Raw genomic sequence first — 27,830 nt, 5'->3', positions numbered from 1 at the left:
GGATGGGTATTATAGAGGGTCAGAAGGGAGGGAAGGGGGTGGGACCCAGGGAGATGCCCTTCTCTCCCAAGAGAGAGAAAAGAATTAATTACCAGATACTTGCGAATCTTCAGCCAGAGTGTCTTGAACTCCTCAGGTCCCAGGCTTCCAGTACCATCCGTCTAAGCTTGTTAAAGGCCAACACAAACAAACCCTGAATCATCAGTGAGTGCCTTTCTCTTAGGAGCTCACATGAGTGCCTTGAAACCTCAGCGGACCTTCGTGTCTGAAGCAAGCCACACAATGGGGTGATGGTGGGAAGCCAATTCAAAATGAGATTAGAAAGTTAAACACTCACTCCAGAGGCCAGGCACAGAGGTGGGAATGAAGAGCAAACCAGTAGCCTGAAACCTCGTAACATCAACACTACCTGCCACCATACCCTCATTATCCCGGATGACAGCAGGTGGAGCTACGTGACTTATAGATTCACTTCCAGACTATAATTTCTGTGATTGTGCAACTTCTCGTTCAAATCATGTTAGTATTGTCAGAATGTCAAAAAAAAAATTACCAGGTGTTGCAGCCACAGGGTCTTCTCAAAGGCCATAACAAAACCAAAAGCAGTATGTATGTGGGAGGAGGTCGTGTGGAATTTTCCATACCCGACTTACCTTCCTTCCAAGAGTACTTACTGAGTGCTGAACTAGACACGGGAGTTTGGTTTTAAATTGTCTTTACACTCATAAATTTCAGTCTCTTTTCTCACAATCACAATAAATCAATAAACACCACTGTGTTACAGAACAGACCATCAATCCTCCCCATGTATGTGAGACAGCCCAATAGAAGTCCAGTCTGCACCCAAGAGTGTAAAGCTCTCTCTCTGCTCCAGTCTGGATCCAGAGTGACCACCAAAGGTCCACCTGATAAAGGCTTAATGCCCAGCATGGCACTCTTGGGAGGTGGTGGAACTTTGAAGAGATAGGTCTAGTGGAACACCACAGGTCATCAGAGGCAATCCCCTGCAGGGGATGTTGGACCCTTGCCTCTTCCTCTTCCTCTCTCTCTTTTACTTCCTGGATGCCATGAGATAAATGGTCCATTTCATTTCCACCATTGAGTGCTGCCTCATGTAGACCAAAACAGCCAAAACTGTGAACTCAAATAGACCTTTCCTATGACAAGTTCATTGTCTAAGACACTCCGTTAAAACCATGGAAGGCTGACTAACATGCTCATCCTTTCAGAGCATCCAGTCTCAGGCTCTGTCTCTGATTAGTGTTGAATGTTGGCTGGACCACATCCTTCACACCCTTACTGTAACACTGACAACCTGTCTACACAGAGAACTGAAGGTTGGCCGGACCACATCCTTCACACTTTCACTGTAACACTGACAACCAGTCTACACAGAGAACTGAAGGTTGGCCGGACCACGGTTCACACCCTCACTGTAACACAGACAACCTGTCTACACAGAGAACTGAAGGTTGGCTGGACCACGGCTCACACCCTCACTGTAACACAAATAGCCGTTCTTGGCAGGGTACTGAGCTCAGGGAAATAGCACCCTGAGTCGTGGCACTTCCCATGCTTGCATCTCATATCACCCCCATAATGGCTGTACAAACTAGACATTCTTATTCCATTCTTCTCTAGGGAAAGACCCTGACAGTGCAAGCATTTAGCAACTTCTCCAAATGTATATACCTGATAAGTAAGGAAGACAGAATTTGAACCTTTGCTTGTCCTGAAGTCCAGATGACCGACCTATTGAGTCAGGGTCTCCAGGACTGAAATCTAAGTGCTGGCATTTTCAAGTTTCCATGGGTGGGGGGATACTGACGTGTGTTCTAGTACTTGAAACATCATGCTAATGGAAGCACCATATAGTAGTGGCTGCCATGGAGGATAGGGAATAAAGAGCGACTATTAATATGAGTGCAGGATTTGGGGGGGGTGGTCAAAAGTGTTCTAAACCAGGTGATGGCTACACAACTCCAAATCTAATAAAAGTCACAGAAGGAAGTCCCCATCCCAACTAAGCATATTCTTACATATGAATCACATCTTAACAGACTTGTCATCTTTCTAAATCTGCATGGGCATTTCACTGCACATGGAGATTCAGGTGCTCTCCCTTACTGGAGCAAAGACTCCAGAAGAAGACAAAGTCACCAAGTCAGCATCCTCTGCAGCCATAAGAGACTCAATGCCATTGGGAACATGGGCAGGTAACTACAACAAAACCCAAATCTGAATTATAATTAACAGAAAATTTTGATGAAAATGATTCTGAAACCAAGGACCTCATCACAGCAAAGTGAACCAAACAGTTTTCTGTGACCACAGGTTGAACTGTTAACCACACCCCCCAATGGAAGGACACAAGGACAGAAGGGCTTCAGCACTATTCAGCTGTTGGCCACTTGGGGCTCCAGGGCCACTAGACAGCACCACCTATCCATCCGCGATGACTTGTGCAGAGATTGGCACACACTCCGCTACTATGACTCTGCACAAACCCTGCCCTGTGCAAAGGAAAGTCAGTCTTCCTGTCCTCTCTGGGGCTGGTAAAGGGATCCTGTAGTAAGTTACCAGATCTCATCATGAATGAGTCCCTAAGAACTGAGGGGAGCCTCCTTAGGCTAAAAGATTCACCTTCACCACCAGTAAGTGGCAGGACATGTTCCAGGCAAAGCTTGAGGAAATGTTGTTAAGCCATTGGTGCCCTGCACCTTCCTGTAGAACTTCCCTGACATGCAGAATGCCTTTTCTCTATTCATCATGAAAACTCCTACCCATTATAGTAGATTAGTTATGTCCCCCAAATCCATGTGTTGACATTTAATCCCAGCATGAGGGTGTCAGGAAATGGGGCGCCTGGGCAGTAATTGGGTCCCAGAGGGGACCCCTTCATGAATGCAGCTGTGCTTCTATAAAAGGAAATTCCAGAGAAAACCCCTTCCACCTTGTGAAGCTTCAGCCAGGAGCCAGGAGACAAGCCCTCCGCCGCCACATCTTGATCCTAGATTTCCCAGCACCTCAAACTGTAAGATATGTCTATTATTTATAAGCCACAGTTTAAGGTCTTGTGAAATAGTGTTCTGGCAAACACTGAAAAGCCTGTTCTTCAATAGGAGATAAGATCAGAGAGAGCAAATAGGTTTTATCTGGTACTGTAATCCTAAACTATTGGTAGTGGATATCCAAAGGCCATATTGAGAGTCTGAAACAAAGACCGTATAGTGATGGGGAGAGCCAAGGAGGGGTTTGGGTGAGGATGGAGTTGGATGAATTTCAGCAGGTGGGGGCACTGGTATCAACACAGTGTGGAGGAAGAAGGAGGCAAATACCTCCATTTGCTGTCTCTAAGTTCCATAATTTTAGGCTTGGTACTCAACTATGGAATATCTTGTTTTTTAATTAATAACTGGGAGATAGTCTCGAGTGTGGTAAAGACAATCTACAAAACGATGCATTTTTCTTTAAAGCTCAAACACAATTCCTGGCATGATCAGCAAATGTGTTTCCTTTCTCAGTTTCTCTCCCTCTTTACTCAGAGAAGGTAGAGGAGTCTTTAAAACAGAAAAAAAAAGATGTGACATTTAAAGGATACATCCAGCAGGCTGATCATTTCTCTGCAAGTGTTGATGTTGAATCCATCAAATTTCATGTCTGTTCCTAAATATTTAAAAAGAAAGAAGGTGGGAGTCAGGGTTGTTTGAAGACAGGGAAAATAAATGATCTAGACAGTAGGAGACCATCAGAGAGTACATTTTCAATGGAAAAAGTGAGAGCATCATGGGAGACTGAGGACAGATACCACCAGCCTCCTGGTACCCTAGGAATCAGTGCTGGCCAGCACTGGCACTGTGCTCCATCCTCTCAGCCTCAGCCTTGCTAGCCACAGATTTATGTTTGTAAGCTTTAGTTTCATCTTCTATTTCATCAAATGGAAATACAATGGTGATAATGATGCTATTTGCAACCAAGAACTGGTTGAGCGTTGTGGTACGAAAAGTGAAGCGTGTTAAGTTCTTACTAGGACAGCTCTGCTTTGTTACCAGGATATTGGTGTAAGCCCACCTATTCTCCATCCCCACATCAGGCCCTCCTTGGCTCTCCCAGTCACTATATGATCTACTCTTGAGAATAATCCTGCTTGGCGGATGTCATCATCTTCTTCATTTTATAAACAGGGACCCTGAAGCCCAGGGAGCCTCTACAGTTTGCTCAAAGTCACTGACCTGTAGGGAACAGAGCTGGGTTTTAAACATCAGCCACCTGGCTCCACAGTCACAACACACAGTGGCTCAATGAAGCTGTCATTGATAAGTCACAGGCATCTCTCTGGAGCTCCAGACATCCCTGCCCTCCACCTTCACCTGGGTGCTAAAGACCTGGCGGTCCCCTCTTCCTCTCTGCTCTGAGACACAGAGCATGCGTCCTTTAAATGTCACAAGAGCAGAGCAGAGAGCAGAAGGACTATGCTAAGCTAGCTGAGCCCCAGGACACTGCTCAGGCCCCTGTCTGTCTCTGGGCTAGCATGAGAGCCCATCACCCAAGCAGCTGAGCAACTTAATCCTGGCCATGCCTGGACCAGAACGGAAAGTGGCTGGCTCCATGCTGGCCCCAACGGCACTGAGGTTTGAAATAGGGTGTCATACCCTTCTTCGGGAACAGTTGGACACTTGGGCTAGCGAAATCTGAAACTTTGAGCAACTGAATATAGGCAAGAACAGTCAGAATCGCCCCTCCCACCTACTTCCCCAAAGAAGCTCGGTAAAGGATCTTCAGGCAACATTAATTTTGTAGGAAAGTGTCACATAAATCAAGCACAGCCCAGCTTCCTTGCTCTCAGGACTTAATAGATAATTGCATTTGATGTCAAGATTCTTGGTCCTGCAGAGTCTGGTTACTTACCAGTGAGTCTCACCTCTCCCAATGCCACCTCCTCCCCAGCCTCTCCTACAGGTCAGATACTGCCTCACCATACAGAATCAGGATCTCTAAGGTCGGAGGCAGCCTGAACCCCACCCGCTCTACCTGAGGTACTTCTGGCCAATCTCTGCCTGCCCCCTCTCTCAGCCCCAACTGGCACCTCTCTTGGATGCCCATGGACTTTTGTATAGGACCCAGGGGAGAACTCACGTGTAGAAAACATTCCATTCAGGGCCCTCTTGAGTTGATTAGCACTGATCTCAGAATCCTGCAAAGAGCCCAAACGTGAATGGCGTCAGACCCAACCAGCATTTCAAGGCATCTTATTAATGTAGAGCTCTTCCCCCCCCCCACCCCATCAGACTCCAGGTCCACCAGTCCCTGATTTTTCAAATCATGTGATATCTTTAGAAACTCAACTTCCCCGTTTCCTCTGGGGTCCAACAGCCTGGAAGAGCACAGAAGGGCTAATAGGGAAGAGGGAGAGATGTCGATGGCACGAGCTTGGCGCCTAGCTCCACAGAGGGCTGCCAGCCCAGCCTCCTGCTGTGCTTCACGGGACTTGCTTAGTCAGAGAACAGAGCGTGACAAGCAGTGACAGTGGGAACCAGCACTAATGTACCACATGCCCTATCTGAGGCATCATTAAATCTTTAAAAAGCTGCATCCGTGCTACGGTTAAAGAGCCATGACTGCAGACACTGCTAATCACTGCACACACACACACACACACACACACACACACACACACACACACACACACACACACACACACACGTTGCAGCATGGATCACTGTACTGTAATGGCTTAGGGCTCACAAGCACTAAGACTTAGCCAGATTTCCCACCTGTGGGGGCTGCTACTCCACTCAGGGACACATTTCAGGCTGGAATTCGGATTCAGGGAATGAAGTTGCCCAATAGAAGATAAGCCTCACACAGGGTGAGGGTCAGGGGGCACAGTAGAAGCAGTGGGCTGTGAGCTGGGTTCCAATCTCGACTCTGCCCATTTTTCACACTGTAACCTTAGCCCGGTCACTCTGGTCCTCCTGTAGTGCCCCAGCCAGGTCCTAGCATTGGAAAGGTGAGACCAAAACTGCTCAGAGCAATGTCTCCGGATGGTCTCCCCAGGGCATAGGGCGGTTAGTTCTATCGTAACACCAGAGACCCCTCTGGAAAACCTCTGAGCAGAAAATCTCATTCACCTACCATGAAAGAAATGGGATGCTCAGAGTCCATACTGGACCTCGGCTGTGACCTTCATGAGGCCTTGTGACCTTGGACCACGTGAACTCTCTGTCATTTTACCAGCAGTGGAGGGGATGGTGGCCCGTGTCCCCTCTCCATCACCCCTCAACCAGAGAGGAACGTAAGACAAACTTGGGAAGAGATCTACAAACAACGGAGGGTTTGTTTTTACCCCCTTCTGATGTTTTGGATGTGCTAAATAAAACATGGCCCCTTGGCAGCTGAGGAAACAAGTCTCTGCTGGGAAAAAATACCGGCCTGAGCATCAGCGTAAAGCCAGGTGATGTATTCTGCGGGAGTGCTTGTCAGTGGCTACACAGACAGGCTGCTTTCCGGTTTGCTTTCCTTTGTCGCAGAGGTTTCTGGCATATCTTGTGTTTTTCCATTCCTCCCCCCCCCCACCCCCCGACAAACACATCACAACAGAAGATTCACCATATATTCCAAGCTGTCCTCAAACTCCCCGCTCATGCAAGCTTCCAGCCTCAGACTCCCAAATACCTAGCATGACAGACCACTGTACCATTTTTAAGTCCAGAAAGTCTCTTGGAGCTTCAGTGGGGTTGGAGGTGAAGGTGAGGTAGGAAGTAGAACTTTTTCCTTCCCGGGGTCCTCTTAGCACTTCACGACCTAGCAAGGATCCTCAGTTTCTATGAGGCCAGTGAGGTCACACTGGGTCTCAGGTGAGCTCAAACTCATGACTGCTGAATGACTGGGATCAAAATGAGCCCTGGACAGCAGGGCAGAGGGAGAAGGAATGGGGGGGGGGCGTGCGTACACAGCCATGCATACCCTGATCATAATCACATTCATGCACACACCAGAGACAGGCTTAGATTCCACAGCACCACTGGTCTCCAGTGGGCCGGGCTGAGTCTCTATTCCCAGGGCAGGTTAACTGAGTGGCCTCCTGCTGAGGCTGGGCAATTCCACCTCTGAAGGCTATTGATTTAAAGAGGTCACACTGCCCTGGCTTTCTAGTCAGAGGCCCCATCTGACAGGACCAATTTACAAACCGAAAGGCTTTTGGCGAGACCCGGATATTAGGCTTTTCTGTTTTCTCACATCAGTCAACGCAGGGAGAAAAGTGGCCTCTGGACAATAGTCTCTCTCTCTCTCTCTCTCTCTCTCTCTCTCTCTCTCTCTCTCTCTCTCTCTCTCTCTCTCTCTTTCTCTCTCTCTCTCTCTCTCTCTCTCTCTCTCTCTCCCCAAAACGGGATGAAGTGACAAATAAAGGCCGAGGCTGGAGACCCAGAGTATGCGGCTTCGCCCTCTGCACTCCTACAGACCCGAGGGAGTGCAGACAAGCCTGACCTGAGCCTGCTCCTGCCCCGCACGCCAGGCACCTGCCCTCGGCTCACCTTGCCTGCAAACTCCTCAAACAGGCTCCGAAAATGCTGCTCATCTTCTCCATCCGCGTCACCTGGGTGTGGCTGGAAAGGAGGGCCGTCAAAGTGAAAACAGGAACTGTGGAGTGACACATGCAGACTCCCAAGCAACCCGTTAGCATCCCCGTGAGACTGTACTGGGCTGCGTAGGGACGGACGTATGGTGGTATGGAAAATGTCCCTCGAGGTCTCAGGCATTTGAACTCTTGTTTCCTAGTTGGAGGCAGGGGAGGCTCAGGAGGTGTGGCCTTGCTGGAGGGAGTGTGTCTCTGGAGGGAGGCTTTGGGACTAAGAGCCTCATGCTGCTTGCGGGTTGCCTTCTCTGCTTTGGCTTGCATTTGGAGACGTGAGCTCTCGGCTTCCTACTCCTGGCTGCTGTTCTCTGCTATGCCTCCCTGCCATGACGTACTCTTAGCCCTCTGGAACCATAAGCCCAGATAAATTCTTACATAAGTTGCCTTGGGCACAGTGTCGTATTAAAGCTACAGATAAGTAATGAATACGGGTGGTCAGGAAGGGAGCCGTCCAGAGGACTGGCCGTCCAGCAGGCTGCCATGAGTGATCCACAGATCCTCTCGGAGTCTACAACCCCTGAATTTCTTCCTTTAAGACTTATTTTAATGTTAACTATCTATATGTGTGGGGAGGTTGCATTTGAGCACAGGTGCCCAGAGAGGCCAGAGGCATGGGATCCCCAGGAGCTGGAGTTATAGCAGTTGTGAGTTACCCTACATGGGTCCTGGGAACCACACTTGGGTCCTCTGCAAGAGGAGTATGCACTCTTAACTGATGAACCATCTCTCCAGACCCCTAGACCTTGAATTTGGGGTTTCAACCCTGAATCACAACAAAAACAGACACAAGGACATCTCAGGCTGGGTCTGGAAAATGTCTAAGGATTTTGCCACCAACCTCATAGGAAACTGAACTCCAGAAATCATATGAAAACTATGAGACTGTTTATATGTGTTTTCCTAGCTTTTGCAGAATCAAAGGGAAAAAGAAAAGGCTAAAATATAGTTAAGACCACAACCTAGTAGAGACAACAGAACCGGAAGCCAGAAGACCGAGAGCCGAAGTACAGACAGGCCGCTTCCTGGAGCCTGTCTCTGCAGACTGAGCATCCACTTCCTAATGTAAATATTAGATTACCTGAGACTGTTTCATAGCGCCATTCTGAAAATCAAATGAGAGCTAGTGTGTGTCAATCCTTTAAAAATTACAAACCGTTCTGTGGATGCCTGTGACCGAATGCTTTCAAAATCATCCCTGACTGTCATCACCAGACAGAATGGGAAGGACAAAGCTTCCCAGAGAGCCTGAAGAGCTTTCCAGAAACCAGGCTGATTTTCCAAAGCCATCCCCAGGGTAAGTACACAAAGCCCAGGAGAGCTTAATGACACTGTAATCGTAAATTACAGTGGTGGGAATGGGGTTGTCCCTGCTTACTGCCTGTGACTTAGAGTGACCACGCTGTAAGGTGGTCTCATTACTATACACTTTTCACATACGGGGAAACCAGGGTTTAGAGAGCTAAGTAACATCACAGAAAGATAATAAGAGCTAGAGGCTGGGGAGGTGAGAGGTACATGAGACCCTAATGGGTCTCATGCTAATGATGGACGCCGATGGAGGGAAGGTCAGTCAGTTTTCTTCAGTCAATGGGCCATGGTAGATTGCCCATGCACTAATGAATGGCTCTGCTCCCACTTACGGGCAGCACTAATTGTACTCAGTGGGTTGTGAAGGAGGAGAATGAGGATAAAGAAAGGAAGATGAAGTTGGAAGACTGGAGAGGAGAAGTGGGGTGGATATAATCTAAATATGTTGCTAAAGAATATAGAGTAAAAACAGAAAAACAAACAGTTAAGTGGCAGGGGCCAAGATCACCCAGCTAACACATGATCGACCCAAAATTCAAATGTCCTCTACCATCCTCTAGTGTGACAACCAGAGACTGCTGAATGAGTTACCAAACCACGACTTGGAGATTTGTACAGGAAGAAAACGCCCACTCTGGTAGGCCATGAGACGTCCTGTCTCCTCCATCCCACTCTCTCAGCCTCCAGGGCTCTACCCCGAGGCTACCGATGCTACCATCATACACAAGATGCACAAACCCAAAGCCACACATAGGTTCTTTAGAAGGAAAAGAAAAAAAAACCGATAGTTTCGCACATGCAATTTCAAGTGGTTTTTCAGGAGAGAAAGTCGTTATACTGTTCATGCCATGCACTTTAAAGTCTAGTGACAAGCCCATAAATTCTAGATGGAGCATAATATTCTACTATTCTGGGGAGAAAAGGTATGAAATTGCATTTGAAAGGGCAGACATGAGTGAGCCAGTGCACCCTGAATCCCAGCCCATGTGAGGCAAAGTCAGGAGGAAGGGAGCTCAGGGCCAGCCTGTGCTACATAGCAAGACCATGTCTCAGGCACATACATAACAACCCAGTGTGCGTATACGGACAGACGCTGTCTGTATCAGACAGTCTACCAACAGAGGGCACCCATACCACAGGATGTGGGAATGCTGGGAGCCAAGGAATGGGAGGCTGTGTTTACATAATGACAGAGGACCCCAAAAGTGTTCATTCATTCGCCTGGAGCACATTGGAGACTGCCCCGGGTCTGTGAGTGAACACAGGGAGTGGTGAACAGGTTGTGCTCTTTATCTCTGTGTGTCTACTCCCCGGGTAGAATGCGTGTAGGATGGCAATGATGTGGTAGCCTGACAAGGGCAAGGAAAGAGTCTTGTGACGACGCTGGGCTGATGTCATCTTAGCAGCAGTGCTCAAAGGCACACATCTGAACCCCGAGAGTGGCCGGTTCACCCCGAGAATCTCCCTCACTCCAGGCAAGGCAGCCAGGCCCTTTGAATTTCTAACTGTCCATGAGCTGCAGATGAGGACACAGGAGTTCCAGAAGGCCAAGGCCTTCCTAATTCCTGTGTAGTCCCGAGTTCAACAAAGACGTTACCCCTGAAGTGTGTGTGCCGTGCACACGTGAGGTTGTGGTGTGCTGTGTATGGGTGTGGCATGTACAAATACATGCGAGTAGTGTGTATGTGGCATAAGTCTGGCTATGTGTGCATTATACATGCACAGTACGTATAGTGTTATGATGGAGTGTATATATACATATATGGTGTGTGTATGTGAAAGTATGCAGTCTGTGTGGTAGGTATGAGTATACATGTGTGATATTTTTTGATAGGCATATGTGGTATCTAGTATGTATGTGTGATGTGTATGTGATGTGTATATAGTATGCATGTGTGGTATGTATATGTGGTGATTATGTGGTGTATGTGATATACAGTATGAATGTGTGGTATGTGTATGTAGTGATTTTGTGGTATATAGTATGCATCTGTGATGAATGTGGTGTGTGTACAGTAGCATGTGTGGTATGTTTTATGGGGGGATGTTGTGGAGTATGGTGAGTTTGTGTGTATGGAATGTGTATAAAGTTTGGTGTGTGTGGTGTGGTGTGTATATGTTGGGACAGAGGTGGACTCAAAGAGGAAGAGAATGAAAGTTTCTATGAACCAGAATATGCTGGAAGTCCCAGGCCTTGGAATCCCAGAATCCCTTGTATGGTTCCTTCATCATGCTCTGGAGACCACAGAAGCCTCTCCTGCCTGAAGGCCTGTGCTTTACCAAGCTACAGCAAATGCAGCAGCCTGTGAACTGTAACCTGTGAAGGAACATATGATCAGATCACAGGATGGCCAAGGCAGACCAATGGCCAGAAGAGACTTCTGAGACCACGGGAGATGGAGACAGGGAGCTGCAGTGATGACCAGGATTGAGCTCTGCCAGCCTGGCTCAGTTAACAGAAACCGAAACAGGCTTGTAGATTCTGTGGTGTCCACCCTGACACACTGTGGCTCCTCTAACGTTCCTTGTCCCACAGTGAGAATGAGAAGAGCCTGGGAGTGCAGCCCCCGAGCTACCGCCTGCAGCTAGCGCTCAAGAGCGGAGCCCAGGGCGGAACTAGTGCTGCCGGGAAGTTAACAAGCAGACTGCAGACCCGAGGAGCAGCCGCACCGGATGGAGACTAACTGCAGGAAGATGGAGCAGATGACAGGGCATTTCCTGCCAGATGAACTCAAACCCAAGCCCCAGGCAGATGGATGCTCAGGTGGGACGTTCCCACTCATCTGTAGAAACACGAGCTTACACAGTTGGTTATTTCCAATAATAGAACGTGTCCACCCCCTGCCATTTGTTCAGAAAGGCAGGCTCAGCCACTAGAGGGCACTTTCAATAGCAGCTGCATACAGATGCTCAGTCCATTTGGGGGAACAGCAGAGGGGTGCAGCTGGACCTGTGTCACGTGAAGACATTCCCTCACCCCTGGGCCATGGAGCAGAAAGATATCACACACACACACACACACACACACACACACACACGTACGTTCATGTATGTGATTGCATGCAGAGGGTACATGTGCACATGTGTGACTGTGTATGTGTGTAGACTAGTGAACAGCCCCTCCGGCATCACTCCTTAGACGTTATAGTACTAGGTCCCAGAGAAATAAAACGTTACCATTCTTAATATACAAAGAACTCCATTAAATTAATAAGAAACTTGAATGTCTGCGGTGCAGTAGTGTGAGCGCTTAGCATAACAGGATTGCACACAGTGGTGGGATCATCTTTTTGTACACTGTGAAGATGAGTCTTTGCCAAGGAACCTTCTGATTGGTTCAATAAAGAGGTGAGTGGCCAATAGCTAGGCAGGAAGAGGTTAGGCAGAACTAACCAGAAGAGAGAGGAACTTGGGGGATTAAATCTGGGTGTGGGCGAGACGCCAGCGCGACACAGAGGGAGTCAGACATACAGAGTGGAGGAGAGGTAAAGAGTGGCGTGGCAGAATGTGAATTAATAGAAACAGGTTAATTGAAGTTATAAGAGCTAGTGGGACAAGGGTAAGCTAAGGCCAAGCTTTCACAATTAACAATAAGTCTCTGTGTCACTATTTGGGGGCTGGCGGTCCCGGTAAGAAAGTACTACTACTACATCATACCTCGTGTGGGTTTCCAGCTACAGCGTCCCCCATTTCCCTGAAATCCAGACAGAAGTGAATTAAATGTGAGAAAGCAAGTTTAGCCAATGGCTGGGTTCTTTCAGAGAGAATTTCCTCTACTGGGAAATTGATTTCATACCCAGGATTTTTCAGTTTTTGCTAAAAAACAAAACAAAACTGTAGAGCTGAGCCCCTGAAAGGAATCCTTCCCCTTTACTGCCCCAGCCCACAACCCACCCGGAAGTTTTCATCGGAGATAAGGGTTTCTGCTCTCCCGTGGATTCTAGAGTGCTGCACATGGAGAACTCTGAGAGATGGTCCATCTTACCCCAGCTGCTACCCTTCTCTCTTCTGAAAAACCTCACTGCCAGATCTTCTGCCAGCCTTTCAGAGAATGTGAAGTATGAGGGTGGGTACAGGGCAGGGGGATGTGCAGTATGTATGTGATATGCGTCAGGATTGTGGTATGGTATGTGTGCATGGTGCATGTGGTTCATGGGGTATGTATATAGTTTCTGGATGTCTCTGTGAATATTCTATGTGTGATGCATGTATGGTGTGTGTATGTGATTTATGTATTGGTATATGTGCATACTGAATGGAATGTAGTATTGAAGCAAATGGTGTGTGTTATGCATGTATGTGGTGTGTGGCATGGGATCATCAACATCTCTCCAGGAAACTTCAATTTTCTCCATCTTCTAAAGGTTCAGTGAGACCTACTCAATCTGTACCAGGGACCTTGGAATCTTCATTATCAGTCCAATTGTGTCCAGAATTGTCTAGTCTGCCCAAGGGTCTCTAGGACCTTCATCATCACAGCAAGATTGTTTAGGAGATTCACTATCTGCCCAAGGGGCTCTGGGAACATATATTGTGGTATGTTTATATGATATGGTATGTATAATATATGTGTGTTTTGTGTGTTACATGTTTGTGTTATGTAGTTGATGCATGCATTGTGTGTATACATAATATACATGGTGTGCATGCTGTACATGTGCATATGTTTATCTATAGTGTGTATGTGGTATTATACAGTGTACATAAAGATGGGGGTGCATAAATGGTATATATTTGGTACATAGTTGTATATATGTCTAATGTACATATAGTATGTGGGTTGTGTGCAATGTGTATAGTATGTATACTGAGTATGTATATACTGTGTACACATCCCTGCCCCAGATCTCAAAAGCCTCTGCCAGGCAGCAGGCAGCTGGTCAATAGGCTGTTGACGGTGCCCTTCTCCTCAGCCTTGACCTTTCTGGATGAGGAAATTCCCATTACTACAGAGGAAAGAGGAAGCAGCAGGAAGCACACCCAGGGAAGGCCCCTCGGAGGTGCCATGCTTTCAGACTTCCTCTGGAACCATCAACCAAGATCCAGGGGCAGGTCACTCAGCAGGGGTGCCTCCCAATGCTGCATTCCACCTGTGGCCTAATTCAGAAGACATGCCCCCACAAAGTAGACGCACAGAGCCTTGGCCTTCTTCTCTGAGAACACCCTCAAGAAGAAGTCACCATCCTTGGAGGGCTCAAAGGTAGATGGTACCACCAGGTACTGTCCTGGGGGCAGTCGGACCCGGCCGGACACTTCCCGCAGGTTCATGTAGGTGCCGGAGTCAGCAGAGGGCTGGCGGCCCAGGAAGAAGTTCTGGCCCAGATGTGCATCCGTGTGACTCTCCAGCTGTGCAAAGCAATGGGCAGAGTCAGTTTCTCCTTGGAGTTCAGCCCAACCCTGTCAAATTAGGGATTGTTCCCTGCCCCTAATGTGTAAGAACCAGGAGGCTTTCAGTCCGGTCACAAGCTACCTTACTGTGTCTCAAGCATTAAATGGATTGGAGTGCCTCCTGAGTGTCAAGCCCCGTAAGGCTTTGGCCTTAACTGTGACCTTGGTCAGTCCCTCTGCCTTCTAGGTCTCCCCAGTTAAATGAAGAGTGGAGCTTGGGGTGTCTGGTGTAGGCTTTGCATATCTTTCCTGGCGATGGCAGCACCCAATACTCCGCAGCTGTCTGTGAGAACAGCATTGACTCTCCCAGTCCAGATCAGGGGCTGAAGAAGGAAACTTTAACCCTGGTTCTCAAGTGACATGCTCTGTGAGGCGACTAGCATGACCAGGCTCTGAGGGAGACAGAGAAGGCAGATACCCAGGCCTTGTTCTGGCTCCCTCCTGGCCTCCTGGGGATGGGGGCTCTTCCTCAGAAAGGGTAAGATACTCCCTCGCATCTGCTGTGAGGAAGGGTGGGAGGAGGCTGCCAGCGTGTGACATGGGCTAATTACTAACCGTGGAGTGCTCCGAAAACACAGGTGCCGACACGCTTGGTGCCGTAATTAAGCCTCCCCAGAGCCTTGCATCTTTGCAATCAATCTTTACATGATGCCCATGACAGAGGCAGGTGCAGGCAAGCTGCAAGAGCTGAAATACCCACCCTGGAGTGGTCCGTGTCCACGCATGGTCACCAGACCTCCTCTGAATCTCAGTGCTGCTGATGGGGGGACAAAAATAGGACCCCCTTGTCCCCTGTCACTGCCCTGCCTGGAACTCCTCGGGGATCCCTCCAGGTGACAATTAGGACAGCCACAACGCTTGGGATTCTCTCTGAAAATGTTTCCACCCTGGACGGAAGCGTGCCGGGGCATCCACAGGGCCACAGCCAACATCTAAGTGTAACAAGCTGAATGTCATTCTTGGTCTCCCTGATGGAAATGAGAGAGGAAAGATTCCAGCAGGAGAAGGAGCTGTCAGTGCAGGTGGGCAGCTAACTGATATCTGGGCTTGTCTAGGGAAGGACAAACAGATGTTTCTAGAAAAATCCAAGGGTGGAACCAACCAAATAATCCCTGTTTAGGAGGCCAGAGTGGAGTGGGACCCGGAGCCACTGAGGCAAGAACTGGGTTTCTTCTGTGCTATCAGAGACCCCATCCAGTTAGGTGTCAAGCATCTCTGGCCTTCATGTCTTCCCTTGACATAACTCAGCTAGCAGTAATGGCATGGGGACCAAGTGGACTCAACTGACGGCGATTCTCAAAGTGTGAGGCTGAAGTCAACAGGTGAACCCCGCAGGGTGGGGCGTGTGCAAATTGTTATATCTACCCCAGACCCATAGAGCCGGATGCTATAGACGTGAGGCCCAATGGTGTGTGATTTAACAATCCCTCTAGAGATTGAGGCAAATTCAAGTTTGACCAGAAGTCTCTGTGACACTTGCAGATCACAGGATCTACACCAAGGTCGTGGTGGGCGCCCTTGGAGAAAGTTCTGCCACTCATACACAGGACCCCACACTCATATCGGTGGAACATCTCTGACGGGAACCACCATTAACCACATTTAACTCGGGTATGGTTTCCAGTATTTCCTAGTAGTGGAAATAATGCGCTAAACTACCACCCTGCCTGTGCCCTCCATGATAAATAGCATGCATTTGTGACCCAATCTGGGAACACAGTCTGAACCCAAGCCTATAAATCTGAGCCCTGTGGGTCTACCCACATCCCTGGTCAAACAGAGAACCTGGCAGAGGAGAGAAGGCAGCAGCCAGTCACACACCACTGCATAATTAGTGCAAATGACTCCAGGTCAAAACCCAGCTATGGCTACACATTGGAGTCAAGGCTGTTTATTAACTTAGAATGCCTGTGTTCTCCTGACCCCAAGATGCTGCTATATAACTTGCCTGTACACTGAGATTTTTAAGACTTCCTAGGCTGCGGCTGAGACGGCCCTGGGCAAGCACACTCTGGGTCCTTGCTTTGTGCTGACTGTGCTCTCCTGTGGGGCCATGCAGGTCCCCTCTCAGGAGCGCTTCCACCAGCTGAGGTGGGTGGGACCAGTGACCAAAGCTCTGAAGGTCAGTGGGAACCTCGAACCCATAAGGACACTACTGATGGGATTCCCTAAACCAGTTGTGACTTACTGAGAAGCGTGGGACAGGCCAGGGCAGAGGGTGAAGTTGGCACTTCCCTCTCTAACCAGCCGCCAGGGCACTTGTTTCTGTCGGCCAGACAAGAAGGGACCTATAGCACGCTGCAATCACCTTAGTCAGAGCAAGCCACCATTCATATAAGGGCAAGGATCATCCCTGTCCCCTTCCCAAAGGGCCTGACAGGTGGGGCTTGGCCTTGTTTTCACTGGCTGTCAGGGCTACCAGCTCACCAGATCAAAAGAGTATCCGCAGGAGAGCTCGACTCCATTGCAGGAAGGAGCCAAAGGCAGGCATGCCCTTTCTTACCAAATGAAGATCGTCTCTGCGCAGGCGATACTTACGTACCTCCTTGGGAATCTGCAGGGCAAAAGACAAGAGCAGGTCACCTGAGCGCTCAAGCCCCTCCCTTTGGGCATCTCTTCCTACAACTTACAGACAGACAGACAGCCACACACAGGGAGGAAGCTCTAGCTGAAATGAAAGGGGGTGAGCATTTCTGAACTAGGAACTGCTCGGTGGATTCAAGGCCATATGCAGACTGCTGAGTCTTCGAAATCTGGGGCTGGGGACGCCCCTATTTTTACTTTGTGTAATCTACCAGGATCTCCCAAATACTCCAAAAGTAATAATGTTTGAGCTTAAATTGGATCCAAGTTCTTCCCAGAGACTTCCTACCCTGGCCTGCCAGATCAAGGATTTGGCTGGAAAGAAAATTCCACTCAACTTAAGTCACGACTGATCCTGTCTTCAGCCATGGTGACCCAAACTAGGCCTACGGGAGATTCCTCCCAGATTTTTAAATTGGAAGGGAAGGGGCTCCTTCCTTTATGCTGGTGGCATTGGGCAGTGAAGAAAGCTAGACTAGGAGAACGTCACTGACCCTAGAGAAGGGGGTGGAGAGAAAGTGTTCTGGTAGCCTGACTCCCTCGCCCCAAGCATCCTTCCTCTCTGTCCTTCGCTTGGGTTACATGAGGTAGTGAGTTCTTTCTCACTAGCTCAGCTGCAGCTCTCTGGGACACAACTGAAGGTGTCCACTATATGGAGAAGAGCTCTCGGACCCAGAGGGGGAGCCCTGCTATGCCCAGTGCCCCCGTGTCGGGCTGGAAAAGAGGACCTAGTCCTGCTGGGTCCTCCCTCCTCTGCCCCCCTACACACAGGCTGTTGGATCCAGAAGAGCATACTGACAGCTTAGGCCCATTGTCCAACCGCCTTCTACCCTGAAGGGAAGTAGGGTCTGCCTGGCATCCCCTCAGCAGGGCTAGAGTGGTCAAGGGACATGGGCACTCCTCTAATTTGGAGTTTAAAACACAGTCAGCCACACAGAGGCCTCTGCGCCCATGAGGAGCTTCTGTAATTACTTTGGCCAGCTTTTCCTCCACAACCTAGACGCTTCTGACAATATGCTGTGAGTCTACCTGGTCCTGAGTCCCCCGAGCCAGACAGGAAGAGCCACTGCCCACAGAGACTGGAAGGGCAGGAAAGGGGCTCTTTAGCCTTCAGGGGTGCCTGGCAGCTTCTCAACTGGCCACAGGTTTTCAACCTCAGGCTAGAGTCTAGTTTCAGACAGTTACAGCCAGGGAAGGGAGACACCGGCAGGGATGAAAATATGATATCCCTACTAGCCAAGCTAATTCCCACACCCTAGCTGCTCCCTGCAGCCCAGCTACTCCCCACACTCCAGATGCTCCCCTCACCCCAGCTACTCCCCTTATCCCAGCTGCTCCAGACATCTATTTCCTCAATTTGACTTTAAAATCAATCTGTTCACGAAGTTCAGGGTCTAAATTATATGCCTCCAATGACAAGAAGCGAGACCACAGATCACATACGCTGGAGTATTTTATAAACGGCTATAATTTGATACATGAAACTGACATGCTGTGTGTATTATTTATTGGTGCAAACACCACACCACACACAACTATTGAGAAAGAATGTTCTGTTGATCTGGCACAATGAAGGAGGCCTGACAGATAGAGCCCTGGCCACCGTCCCTGTGTGGCTCACCCTGCAACTGGCCCTGCCAACTGTTGGTTCTCTGGAACAGTCACTAAGTTTTAAGTTGTCAGGGAGCACATGGCGTGCCTTCAGGCCAGAATGTTCTCTCCTCTCCACCTTTTAAATCCATGTCATCTTCTGAAGACCTGGTTAAAGGCTCCCCCAGCACGAAGCTGAGGTTCCCTCACCATCACAGATCCCACCTGCCCTGCCATCAGAGTCCCATTCCTGGTGGGGAGCACCCAGAGGACAGGGACTGTGTGCTAGCACTCAGTGTCCCCAGCGTCCAGCTTTGCACATGGCACAGAGAAGAGGCTCAGGCAAGTTTGCTGTGTTGGGGTGCATGCAGGGAGGGCTGCTATCTCTGTAAGCAGTGAGGGTGGGTTTGCAGTGTTTGTGCCTAGACAGGACCGGAAGAGCTACGCCGGAGTAAAACGGAGCTTGGTTACTTTCAATTCTTTTCTCTTGCTGTTAAGTAGCAATTATTTTCCACCCCCACCCCTAATTCTTCCAATTACACACACACACACACACACACACACACACACACACACACTCACACACTACACATACACACACATGCACACTCATACATACATTGTTAGTGTTAATTGCCAACTTGATAGAGCCGAGTCATTTAGAAGATAAGCCTGTGGGCTTGTGTAGGATTGTTAATTTACATAAGAAGACCCGCCTACTGTGGGTGGCCCCATTCCCTACCCTATGGTATCTTGGAGTATGTAAGTGCAGAGAGGGAGCTAAACAGTGTGCAATCGCTGCTCTCTTCTGTTCGCAGACCAGCTGCTTCAAGTTCCTGCCCCCTTGACTTCCTGCCATGGTGGACTGTGCATTGATCTGTAAGCTAAAACAAACCCTTCCTTAACTTGTTTCTCTCTCTCTCTCTCTCTCTCTCTCTCTCTCTCTCTCTCTCTCTCTCTCTCACACACACACACACACACACACACACACACACACACACACACACACACACACAAGCACACCTGAAACCTTAAATTTAAGACTAGAATAAATGGAGCTGGAGCGAGATGGTATGGGCCTGGCAACTGAATTTTTCCTTGTTTCAAAATTTATTACAATGTTTATTTTATGTGCATTAATTTATACTGAGATGCTGGGCTTCCTAGCAGCTCTGGGTCTTCCTGATTAGAATTGTATTTTTAAACCAAGAAATTCACTTGTAATATACCAAAAAGCTAAAAACTGAGTGCCCATAGGATATGTTGTATGGAGTCTTTGCCTGGGTAAAGAAGTAGATGGTAGCATGGTCCTAGGTGGATTGTCAGCCCTGAAGACTTGATTTACTGTGTCAGGGAGATGAAGACCACAGAGGGGCAGTCGCTGGCGAAGCCTGGCATCCTGAACTAGGGACTGAAGTCTGAGACAAGAACCAGCTGTGTTCCCCAATCCAGAGACTCCAGAACCGAAAAAGGCTGTGTGGTTCCTCGGACCCAAGCGGGTGCCTTGTGTGTTTCCAGGCGACTTCCTATGGAAGGAAGAAGGGACTATATACATTTGGCTTCTGTATCCAGCCACCTGCTCCCACTCTGAAATGCATTTTATTGCTCAAATGTTTTTCTCCCTCATCTTTTGGGCTCCTGTGCCCCTGAGACACCTCTTCTTGGAAAAGAGTCTAATATGCAAATTTGCACTGAGTTCTTACTGACAGGTAAGGTGCAATGAGTTAGTTGCATATCTCAGTCTTAACAGCAGAAATTCCAGCCATAGGGATGAATCTCTGACTATGGAATCCAAGCCTCGGTAAGAGTTCTATGGATGTAAGGGAGCAAGGACAGCATCTTATTAAGAGTATTTGAGCAATAGGGGAAACGAACTCCAATCATTGACTGAAACATCCAGATCGAAGACATCGGTGCACCCTGATGGAGGAATCTGACTCAGCTGTACCTGGTAGATGGCATAGCCTATGCTGAGCATGCCCTGGCCGATCCTCTTCCGCCATCTGCGATTCTTCTGCATCAGACCCAGCAGCACCGTACAGCAGGATTCATTGGTGCCCTCCTCCTGGTCCTCATCCACATCATCCAAATGAATTTTGAACTGGGGGTTGGTCCAGTAAGTGGCTGGAAACCATCCAGGGACAATGGTCCAACAGAGGTGAGGAGATGAAGAATGGAAATTTAAAAAAAAGAAAGAATGAAAGAGCCTCCACCGTCCCAATGAAAGGGTAACCCTGGCCAGATTGTCTGGCCCAGTAGAACTGGGAAGCAGTCCCCCACCTCCCGGCTCCGCCCCACAGGTAGATGCTTAGAATGTCTATCTCGTCTGCTTGATCAACCAGTAGCCCAGAACTGTGGTGAAATCTGAGATCTTGCCATCCCAGGCTGCTCTGGACTGCACCAGGAAGCAATATCTTGCCTTCCTGGAAGTCTTCCTTTCTTCCTGTTCTTAGCTGAAGACTCCACCTGGAAGGAGCTCTTTAGGGAGAAGTGTATCTCTGGGATGGATGACAACAGTGTCCCAGAAGAACCAAGAAGGCCTTTGCCTCCTAGCTAGAAAGCCATCTGACTGTCATGTGCTCCACCAAGCCCAGGAGAAGCCCCAGCTTTGGATTACAACCTCATGATGCCCTGAGACCCATCCTCTATCCCTCAGCCCAATGGGCCTCCAGTGATGTCCAGTGTTACCGCCTGCTTATGAGACACACGACCTTCCAGACAAGTCATTCAATAATGTAAGAGAAATCACAATGTCATTAAGCATTCCTGCTACACCGCCTAATGATACTTAAAAAGATGACTTTTTGAGCTGGGGAGGTGGCTCTGTGGGTAGGGGGGCTTGTTGTCCAAGTAAGAGGACCCGAGTTCAGATCCCAGCACCATGTCAAAGTGTCAGTTGTGGCTATGCATGTGTGTTGGGGGATATTAGAACACACTGTGAACCCCAAGTTTGCATTTTTGCTAATTAAATAAAATTAACCGTGGGTAAAGAAGCTGAATTAGCAACTAGTTAACAGAAAGTAATCATAGCACCTCAGAGGGCATCCGGGAGAAACAGAGAGTCACAGGAAGTAGAAAGGTGGAGCTTGGAGTGGCTCAGCCTTTTCTGGTTTGGCAAAGCAGGAGCATCAGTCTTCCATGGACAACAGAAAGGAGAAAGGGTTAGGCAGTTGTTACTCAGCCTCTCTGAGCTCAAAGGTTTTCACCCCAGCCTTTGAATCTCGAGTATTATTCATAACTAGACGGCTAGAGATTTAGTTAAGGCTACCTTTAGCAGCCATGCTTGCAGGAGCAGAATTCTCACCAGGCTGCAGCTGAGCTGCCAGGCCACTGCTAGAGAAGCAGACCAGTAACTGCAGAGCTGCAGTTGCTGGCTGAGATAGCAGCAGATTAAGGCACAGCCACCGTGCTGAAGTTAAAACAACATTTGGCACCCAATGTGGGGCACATAATTCTACTTAGGGTCTAAGGAAGCTGGGAAAAAATGGTTTCCTAGTAGCCTGGTGCTTGTAGCATACAGAGGCACAGCTCTGCCATACAGAGAGCACTTGAGCAGGCAACATGTTAAGCAGAAACAGCGAGCTAACTAAACACCTGCCGTATTTCAGGCACCAAGAGCTGGGGTGGTTAAGTGCAGCTCCCAGGTACATGCAGCTCTTGGCCATGCCCATGGGGCATAAAGCTCAGCTCTCACAGACCCGAGCAGGGAGGGCCAACCACCAGCACTAAGCCACAAGGCAAGTTTAAAGTTTGGCTCACATGGTCAGAGAACGTTGCAGGCGGACAGCAAAGCAGGTTCAGACCAAAAATACTTATAAACATGCTAGCACTTTTAAAAATGTTTGTAGTTCTTAAGAAAGAAAAGAAAATGGGTATAGACAGTCATGTGAAAAAACAGTTTAAAAATAGTAAAGTCTTTAAAGAGAGAGTAAAGTAATATAAAGGGGAAAGGCCACTTAAAGATGGGAAATACACAGGGAATCTGGATCCTACATGGTGTTAACTTTTTTAATGCTGATGAGCAAATGACAGCTGCTGAAAGACACTGGATTGTAACAGCGACTGCTGAATTAAACCAGCCTAGATACTTTAGGGATGCCTTAACTGTAAAATGGAATTCAGAAGATGTATTGTGGTGGGGGATAAGTTATGCTTTTTGTTTCCACAGGAAATGAAAGGCTATAGATTCCTTCAAGGTTAAGAGAGATCAGGTTTGATCAGGGGAGACCTCCTGAAAGTCTTGGCTACAGACATAAAGAAATAAACAACAACAACAAAAATAACCCTACAAGACAGGTGACATTTATACTGATTCCTCTGCATGGGAACAATTCTGATACTGGACAAAAAAAAATGTTACAACCAATTTCCCCAGGACTTGACCATTGTCTCAATTTTCTCAGGGTCCCCTGGAGATACTGTCACCCCCAGACAACAGGAAGCAGTCTAGAGAACACCACACTCACATTCTCAAGAGGTGTGATGGGTGGTTTTTGGTCATTTGGTGGGTTATAAATATAATCACTTAGGGGTAATATAGGAATAAATGGTAAAAAGACAACTATTAATCTCAAATATTTTACATTGGTATGGATTTTGGTATATTGATACAAATTTAAATGATTTTTGTTATATTGTATGTATGTTTCTACACTTATTTAAGGTATTCTACCTATGTAGCTCATTTTAAAATGTAATGTATAATTAAGAAATGCAGGCTAGGAGTTAGTCATCTATAATAATCAAACCTGTAGTCATGCTAGGTATGTTTTCAAAGTTAAACAGATACATTTTAGATAGATAGTGATCTTCAAATGCTTTAGAGACCGACAAAATATGGCATTTAAAATGCTCGATAACCTAAGGCTTTTTGTGAAGTGAGACACATCTGCTCCTGGCAGCATCAGTCAACTTCATAAAAGAAAGATGGAGTTTGCTTTCATTGTGCCAAAGCTAGCCACCTGGGCAAGAAACTGTCCTTGCCTTTACTACTAACATTATACCATCCAAACAGGACATGCAGAACACAAAGGAAAGCAACTGCTGAACTTTGCCAAGACAAGGTAGGACAGTCCTTCCAAATTCCTGCTTCATAGAAATTTCTGCCAGATCCTCTAGGCCTGTAGGCTGAAGATGGACACCCCATGTTGCAGAGGAACCTTGGGTGACTGTCCAGGCAGCCAGATGTCTCTGTCATTTCTATAGTTTTGGAAGTGGCTTACACTGCACTTCCTGTTTACTCAGGTAATATTATATTCTTCTGGGGCCTTTGATGGAGTTGAAGACTAGATAGTTATAGTTACAGTTTCCCTTAGTTATGATAGAAAATAAATTAGGTACAAAACTTTGGGTTCACCAAGATAGGACAAATAATGGAGTATTTTCTCTAAATTTGCCAAATATAAATGGACTGGATATTGTAAATGCAACTCTTACTTGATAATTATTCTTGTTATATATAGTTTTACTATATTAAAGTTAAAATCCTTTCCTTCTTATTTAGTCAAAAAGAGGTAAATGTTGTAGAATAGAATATTTGTTTAGACATGTAAAGGTGTGTTGCTTTTGTTTATGCTGCATTTGTTTAATTATGTAAATATATGTTACTGTTTCACCTTGCCTGCCTAAGGCACCTGATGGATCTAATAAAAAGCCAAATTGCCAATAGCAAGGCAGAGGAAGAATAGACAAGGCTGGTGGGCAGAGAGTAAAGAGGAGCCAGCCAGCCAGGGGCCAGACAGACAGACACAGAGGAAGCAAAAAAGCAGAATAGACAGTAGGTAGATGAGGTAAATGAGCCTCAGAGCAGCACATAGATTGATAGAAATGGGTTGATTTAAGCTAGCTAGAAACAAGCCTAAGCTAAGGCCGAGCATTCATAATTTATAATAAGTCTCCATGTCATGACTTGGGGGCTGGCAGTCTAAGAAAGCCTACAATGTATGTGCCTGTAAACCCAGTGCTGTTGGGGATATAAACAGGAGGCTTGTTAGGCCTTGTTGGCATAGCTCCAGGTTTAGTAAAAGACCCTGTCTCAAAGGAATAAGAGACAGAGGGTGAAAGAGAATGAATAAGGAGAGGTGAATGAGAGACAGCATGGACACCTAACATCTGCAAGTGTGCACGCACACACGTGCACAAAGCAACACTCCACACGCACACACATAACACCTTTATTCAAAGACAACTTTTGAAAAAGATCTCTCAACTTAGCAACTACCCAAGCTAAGCAAAGAGAAGCCTAAGGGATCCACCACAGACACACAAGAGTTCTTTGACGGAATTAAGCTGAGAGTATATATAATTGAAGAAGACAGGTCTGACAGACTCCGCCATGCTAGGCACTCAATTGCAACAAAGAATTGGGGAGGAGTGTTTGTTTTAGGGTGAGCAGGGGTCGGCAGGTGCTTTTACAATCTCTGCATGATGGTGCAAGCTCTATAAGACAGCCTAGCATTCACATATGTCCAAGGCCCGTTCATTATTTTTTTTCTGTAACAGTGAGAGTACTTATTCAATTCCTCCTCCTCAGAGCCTCCATTTCTAGACTTTTTTTTCACTCAAGGCACAGGTGTATATGGATTTTAAGATCAGGTGTCTGTGAATTCCAGGGGAGACAGAAAATTCGGTAATCTTCTGTACTTACTCCATTACCACGAGGCAAGAACAATCCATTTCTTCCTGACAGCTAGCTGGCAGCGCAGATGGGATTATGATTTGGTGCGTGCAGATACCTTGGGCACCCCCTATGGTTCTGAGCTTCCAGAATGATCCATGCGAATTTCCTATGTCTTTTCTAAGAGCTTGTTAATGGTGAGCATATTTTAATTTCTCCCAAATGCAGCATTACTGCAATCCCTACATTTTTTGTTTACTCCTTAACAGTACTAGAGGAAGAGAATGGGCCATAAAAATAATACATCCCATTTGTATAACACTGCACAGTTTACAAAGCGAGTCCTCGTGTGCTTGGAGTTACAATGCTCACTGCGCCCCAGCGAGTTGGAAGGTAGGAATTATGAACCATTGTGAGGGCTGAAAAAATCGGAAGCTCCAGGAAAGGAGTGCCCCTCAGGCCTCACAACTGTTCAGCTGACTGATGGGGGCAAGCCACCAGCTCCCCCTCCAGGTCTGTCAGCAGCTGATCTTGGCAGCCAGATGGAGATGGATGGGGAAGGAGGTAAGACCTTGTGCTCCGTCTGTACCCACATGGGGGTTTACAATGCTACCATTTCTACAGCATGCAGTGCTCTGACTGGGAAGAAAGCGGCGGTGGCTGCCCCTGACCCCTGCATGGAGACACCGAGTCAATCAACACAAATCAACGGAGCAACAGCAGCCAGAGAAGCATGGAGGTGGCGACTATCGAGAGGGGAGTGTGTTTTTCTTTCCTTTGTGTCTCCTGAGAGCTGGGGGTCCTTTCTCGGTTGTTTCCTCAGCAGCTATCTCGGTGGACGCGACCTAGGAGGAGTCTACACAAGTACACATTAGTCATCTTGGGAGAACCAGGGAGGCCACTCTCACCTTTAAGGGAGCCAGAGTTAAGACAAAAGCAGTGGTTTACCCCAGAGTATCCCCACCAGGGAGGGGTCGCTGATGACCTCCCCTGCCACAGAATGGAGCATGACCCACACAGAGCCTGGGTATGTCCATTCCTGACCCCCACAGCCTCACCCCTTCAGCCGTAACTCAGGCAGCACAAAGCAGAATGGCTGCCCTTCTGAGTGCAACCCACTGAAGTGCTAGATTGTCTACTGACGTTGTTAACCATTCTACTCCCAAGCTCAGTGGGCTGGTGTCAGCCAGCTGAACCAGGCAGGGCAGGCAGAAACCCAAGAGAAGACCAGGAGGCCTTAGTAGATGGTCCAAGAACAGGTTGTGAAAAGCAGCATGCTGGGAGAGCAGGGGTGGCTGAAGCAAGCATGATTTAAACACACAGGAGCCGAGACAAGGCCTCAGGTGGACAGCTGCAAAACCACATTTCACCCTTGCCGGCCTGGCCTCCAAGCCAGAGAAGAAACAGGACCTCAGATCCACGGGCACTCATTATCCCAAGATCCGTGTTAGAAGCCATGCAGCCCCGGGAGGAAAAGCCAGATGGCCTCTGCCTCACCTAGGTGGTTCTGGCAGCCTCCGGCTGTGGAGCCGCGTGTCCAGCGGCCATTGAAGAGCACCAGGTTCCATTTGTGGACCTCTTCACTGCTCAGAGAGTCTGGGGACAGGTTGCATATCTCCAGTCGAGAGAACTGCTTCAAGAAATCCGAAAAGGACATCCTGAAGAACAGAGGGACCGGAAGGGAGTGAGTGAAGTGGGCTGGACTGGAAGAGAGATTGTCGGTCCAGGAAAGAGCCCTGTCTTCCAGCAGCTCTAGACTGTCTGGATTCCCTCCGTCTACAGCCCAGTGACACAAACAAACAGAGCTACCGTCTAAATGCGTCACTGTGGTCAGCATCTCAGTTCCTAAAGAATCTCCCTCCTGTATCTGTCAGCCACACAGAGTTGGAACCGTGAACCAAAGGGACTCCCCCAGGACGGGATGCCAGGGCAGCCCTCGCCTCTGGGCTGGATCACAGCTAAGCCCAGTAGAGGTTCATTTAGGAAGAATTCTCCATGATATCCAGTGTGGAGATATCCTCTAAGACATTGTATCTTCCACAGACACCCCCTCCCAACCCAAGCAGAGGAAAGAATACTGTTTTGACTGTAAGCTAGGCCTTAGAATTTGGCGGGGGGAGGCGGGGTAGGGGGGGTGAAATCATTGTTTTAGACTCACAACAGGCAGACAGGCTGCTGGCCAGGTCCTGTTGTGGGCACAGAGATCTGGGTCCCAAGGCTTTAGATATGGGAATAGAGGAGAATTATACTAGGGCAAGGGGGGCAGGAAATAATAGTGGCCCCTGAATTAGGAACCTCATCACAGTCCTGGAAGTCCTGGAGACTGGTCCTCCTGAGTCCCTTAGAGCAGACGGACCGCCAAGGGGACAGTCCTTCGGCACACCGCCTCTCACCAGAACTCTCCATCCTCTGCCCTCTTGGCCAGTTCTTCCTTCTTCCTGGGATCGATGTAATTCCACTCGGGTGCACTGTGGAGGGGGTGGGGGGAGAGGAGCCAGAGGTGGTCATGGCTGGGATGCAAGCTGTTGGCTGCAGCTACATGGCCCTGAAGCACCTCAGATGGGATGCACCCCCATCAAGGGGAGAAGGCGGGCTGGACCTGGTATGAAGCAGTGTACCACTGGAAGAAGGGGACGGAATAAAAAGCCAAGGGCATGGCCTCCTGCAGGGGCGGCCAGGGCATGCAGCAGAAACGTAATGACTTTATTT

At 48.1% G+C, this 27,830-nt stretch overlaps 1 protein-coding gene across 2 annotated transcripts in view; it reads right to left on the bottom strand.

The window, feature by feature from the left end:
* The window catches only part of Capn8 (calpain 8), a 71,778-nt gene that overhangs the window by 4,752 nt on the left and 39,196 nt on the right, over window positions 1-27,830 (bottom strand). Inside the window, exons 8-17 of one of the 2 annotated variants that reach the window (XM_006988623.4) lie at window positions 27,515-27,589; window positions 26,619-26,779; window positions 20,454-20,629; window positions 16,875-16,886; window positions 14,079-14,290; window positions 12,602-12,638; window positions 7,536-7,607; window positions 5,137-5,194; window positions 3,602-3,666; window positions 93-161 (exon numbers count right to left, since the gene is read on the bottom strand). In XM_006988623.4, coding sequence (XP_006988685.2) covers window positions 93-161; window positions 3,602-3,666; window positions 5,137-5,194; window positions 7,536-7,607; window positions 12,602-12,638; window positions 14,079-14,290; window positions 16,875-16,886; window positions 20,454-20,629; window positions 26,619-26,779; window positions 27,515-27,589 — 937 coding nt within the window. Of the gene's footprint in view, window positions 1-92; window positions 162-3,601; window positions 3,667-5,136; window positions 5,195-7,535; window positions 7,608-12,601; window positions 12,639-14,078; window positions 14,291-16,874; window positions 16,887-20,453; window positions 25,978-26,618; window positions 26,780-27,514; window positions 27,590-27,830 lie in introns of those variants that run through there. The other variant, XM_076548122.1, reaches the window with a different exon arrangement.

The sequence above is a fragment of the Peromyscus maniculatus genome, chromosome 11, assembly GCF_049852395.1.
Source record: "Peromyscus maniculatus bairdii isolate BWxNUB_F1_BW_parent chromosome 11, HU_Pman_BW_mat_3.1, whole genome shotgun sequence".
NCBI lineage: Eukaryota > Metazoa > Chordata > Mammalia > Rodentia > Cricetidae > Peromyscus > Peromyscus maniculatus.
This window is presented reverse-complemented; position numbering and strand designations above follow the sequence as displayed.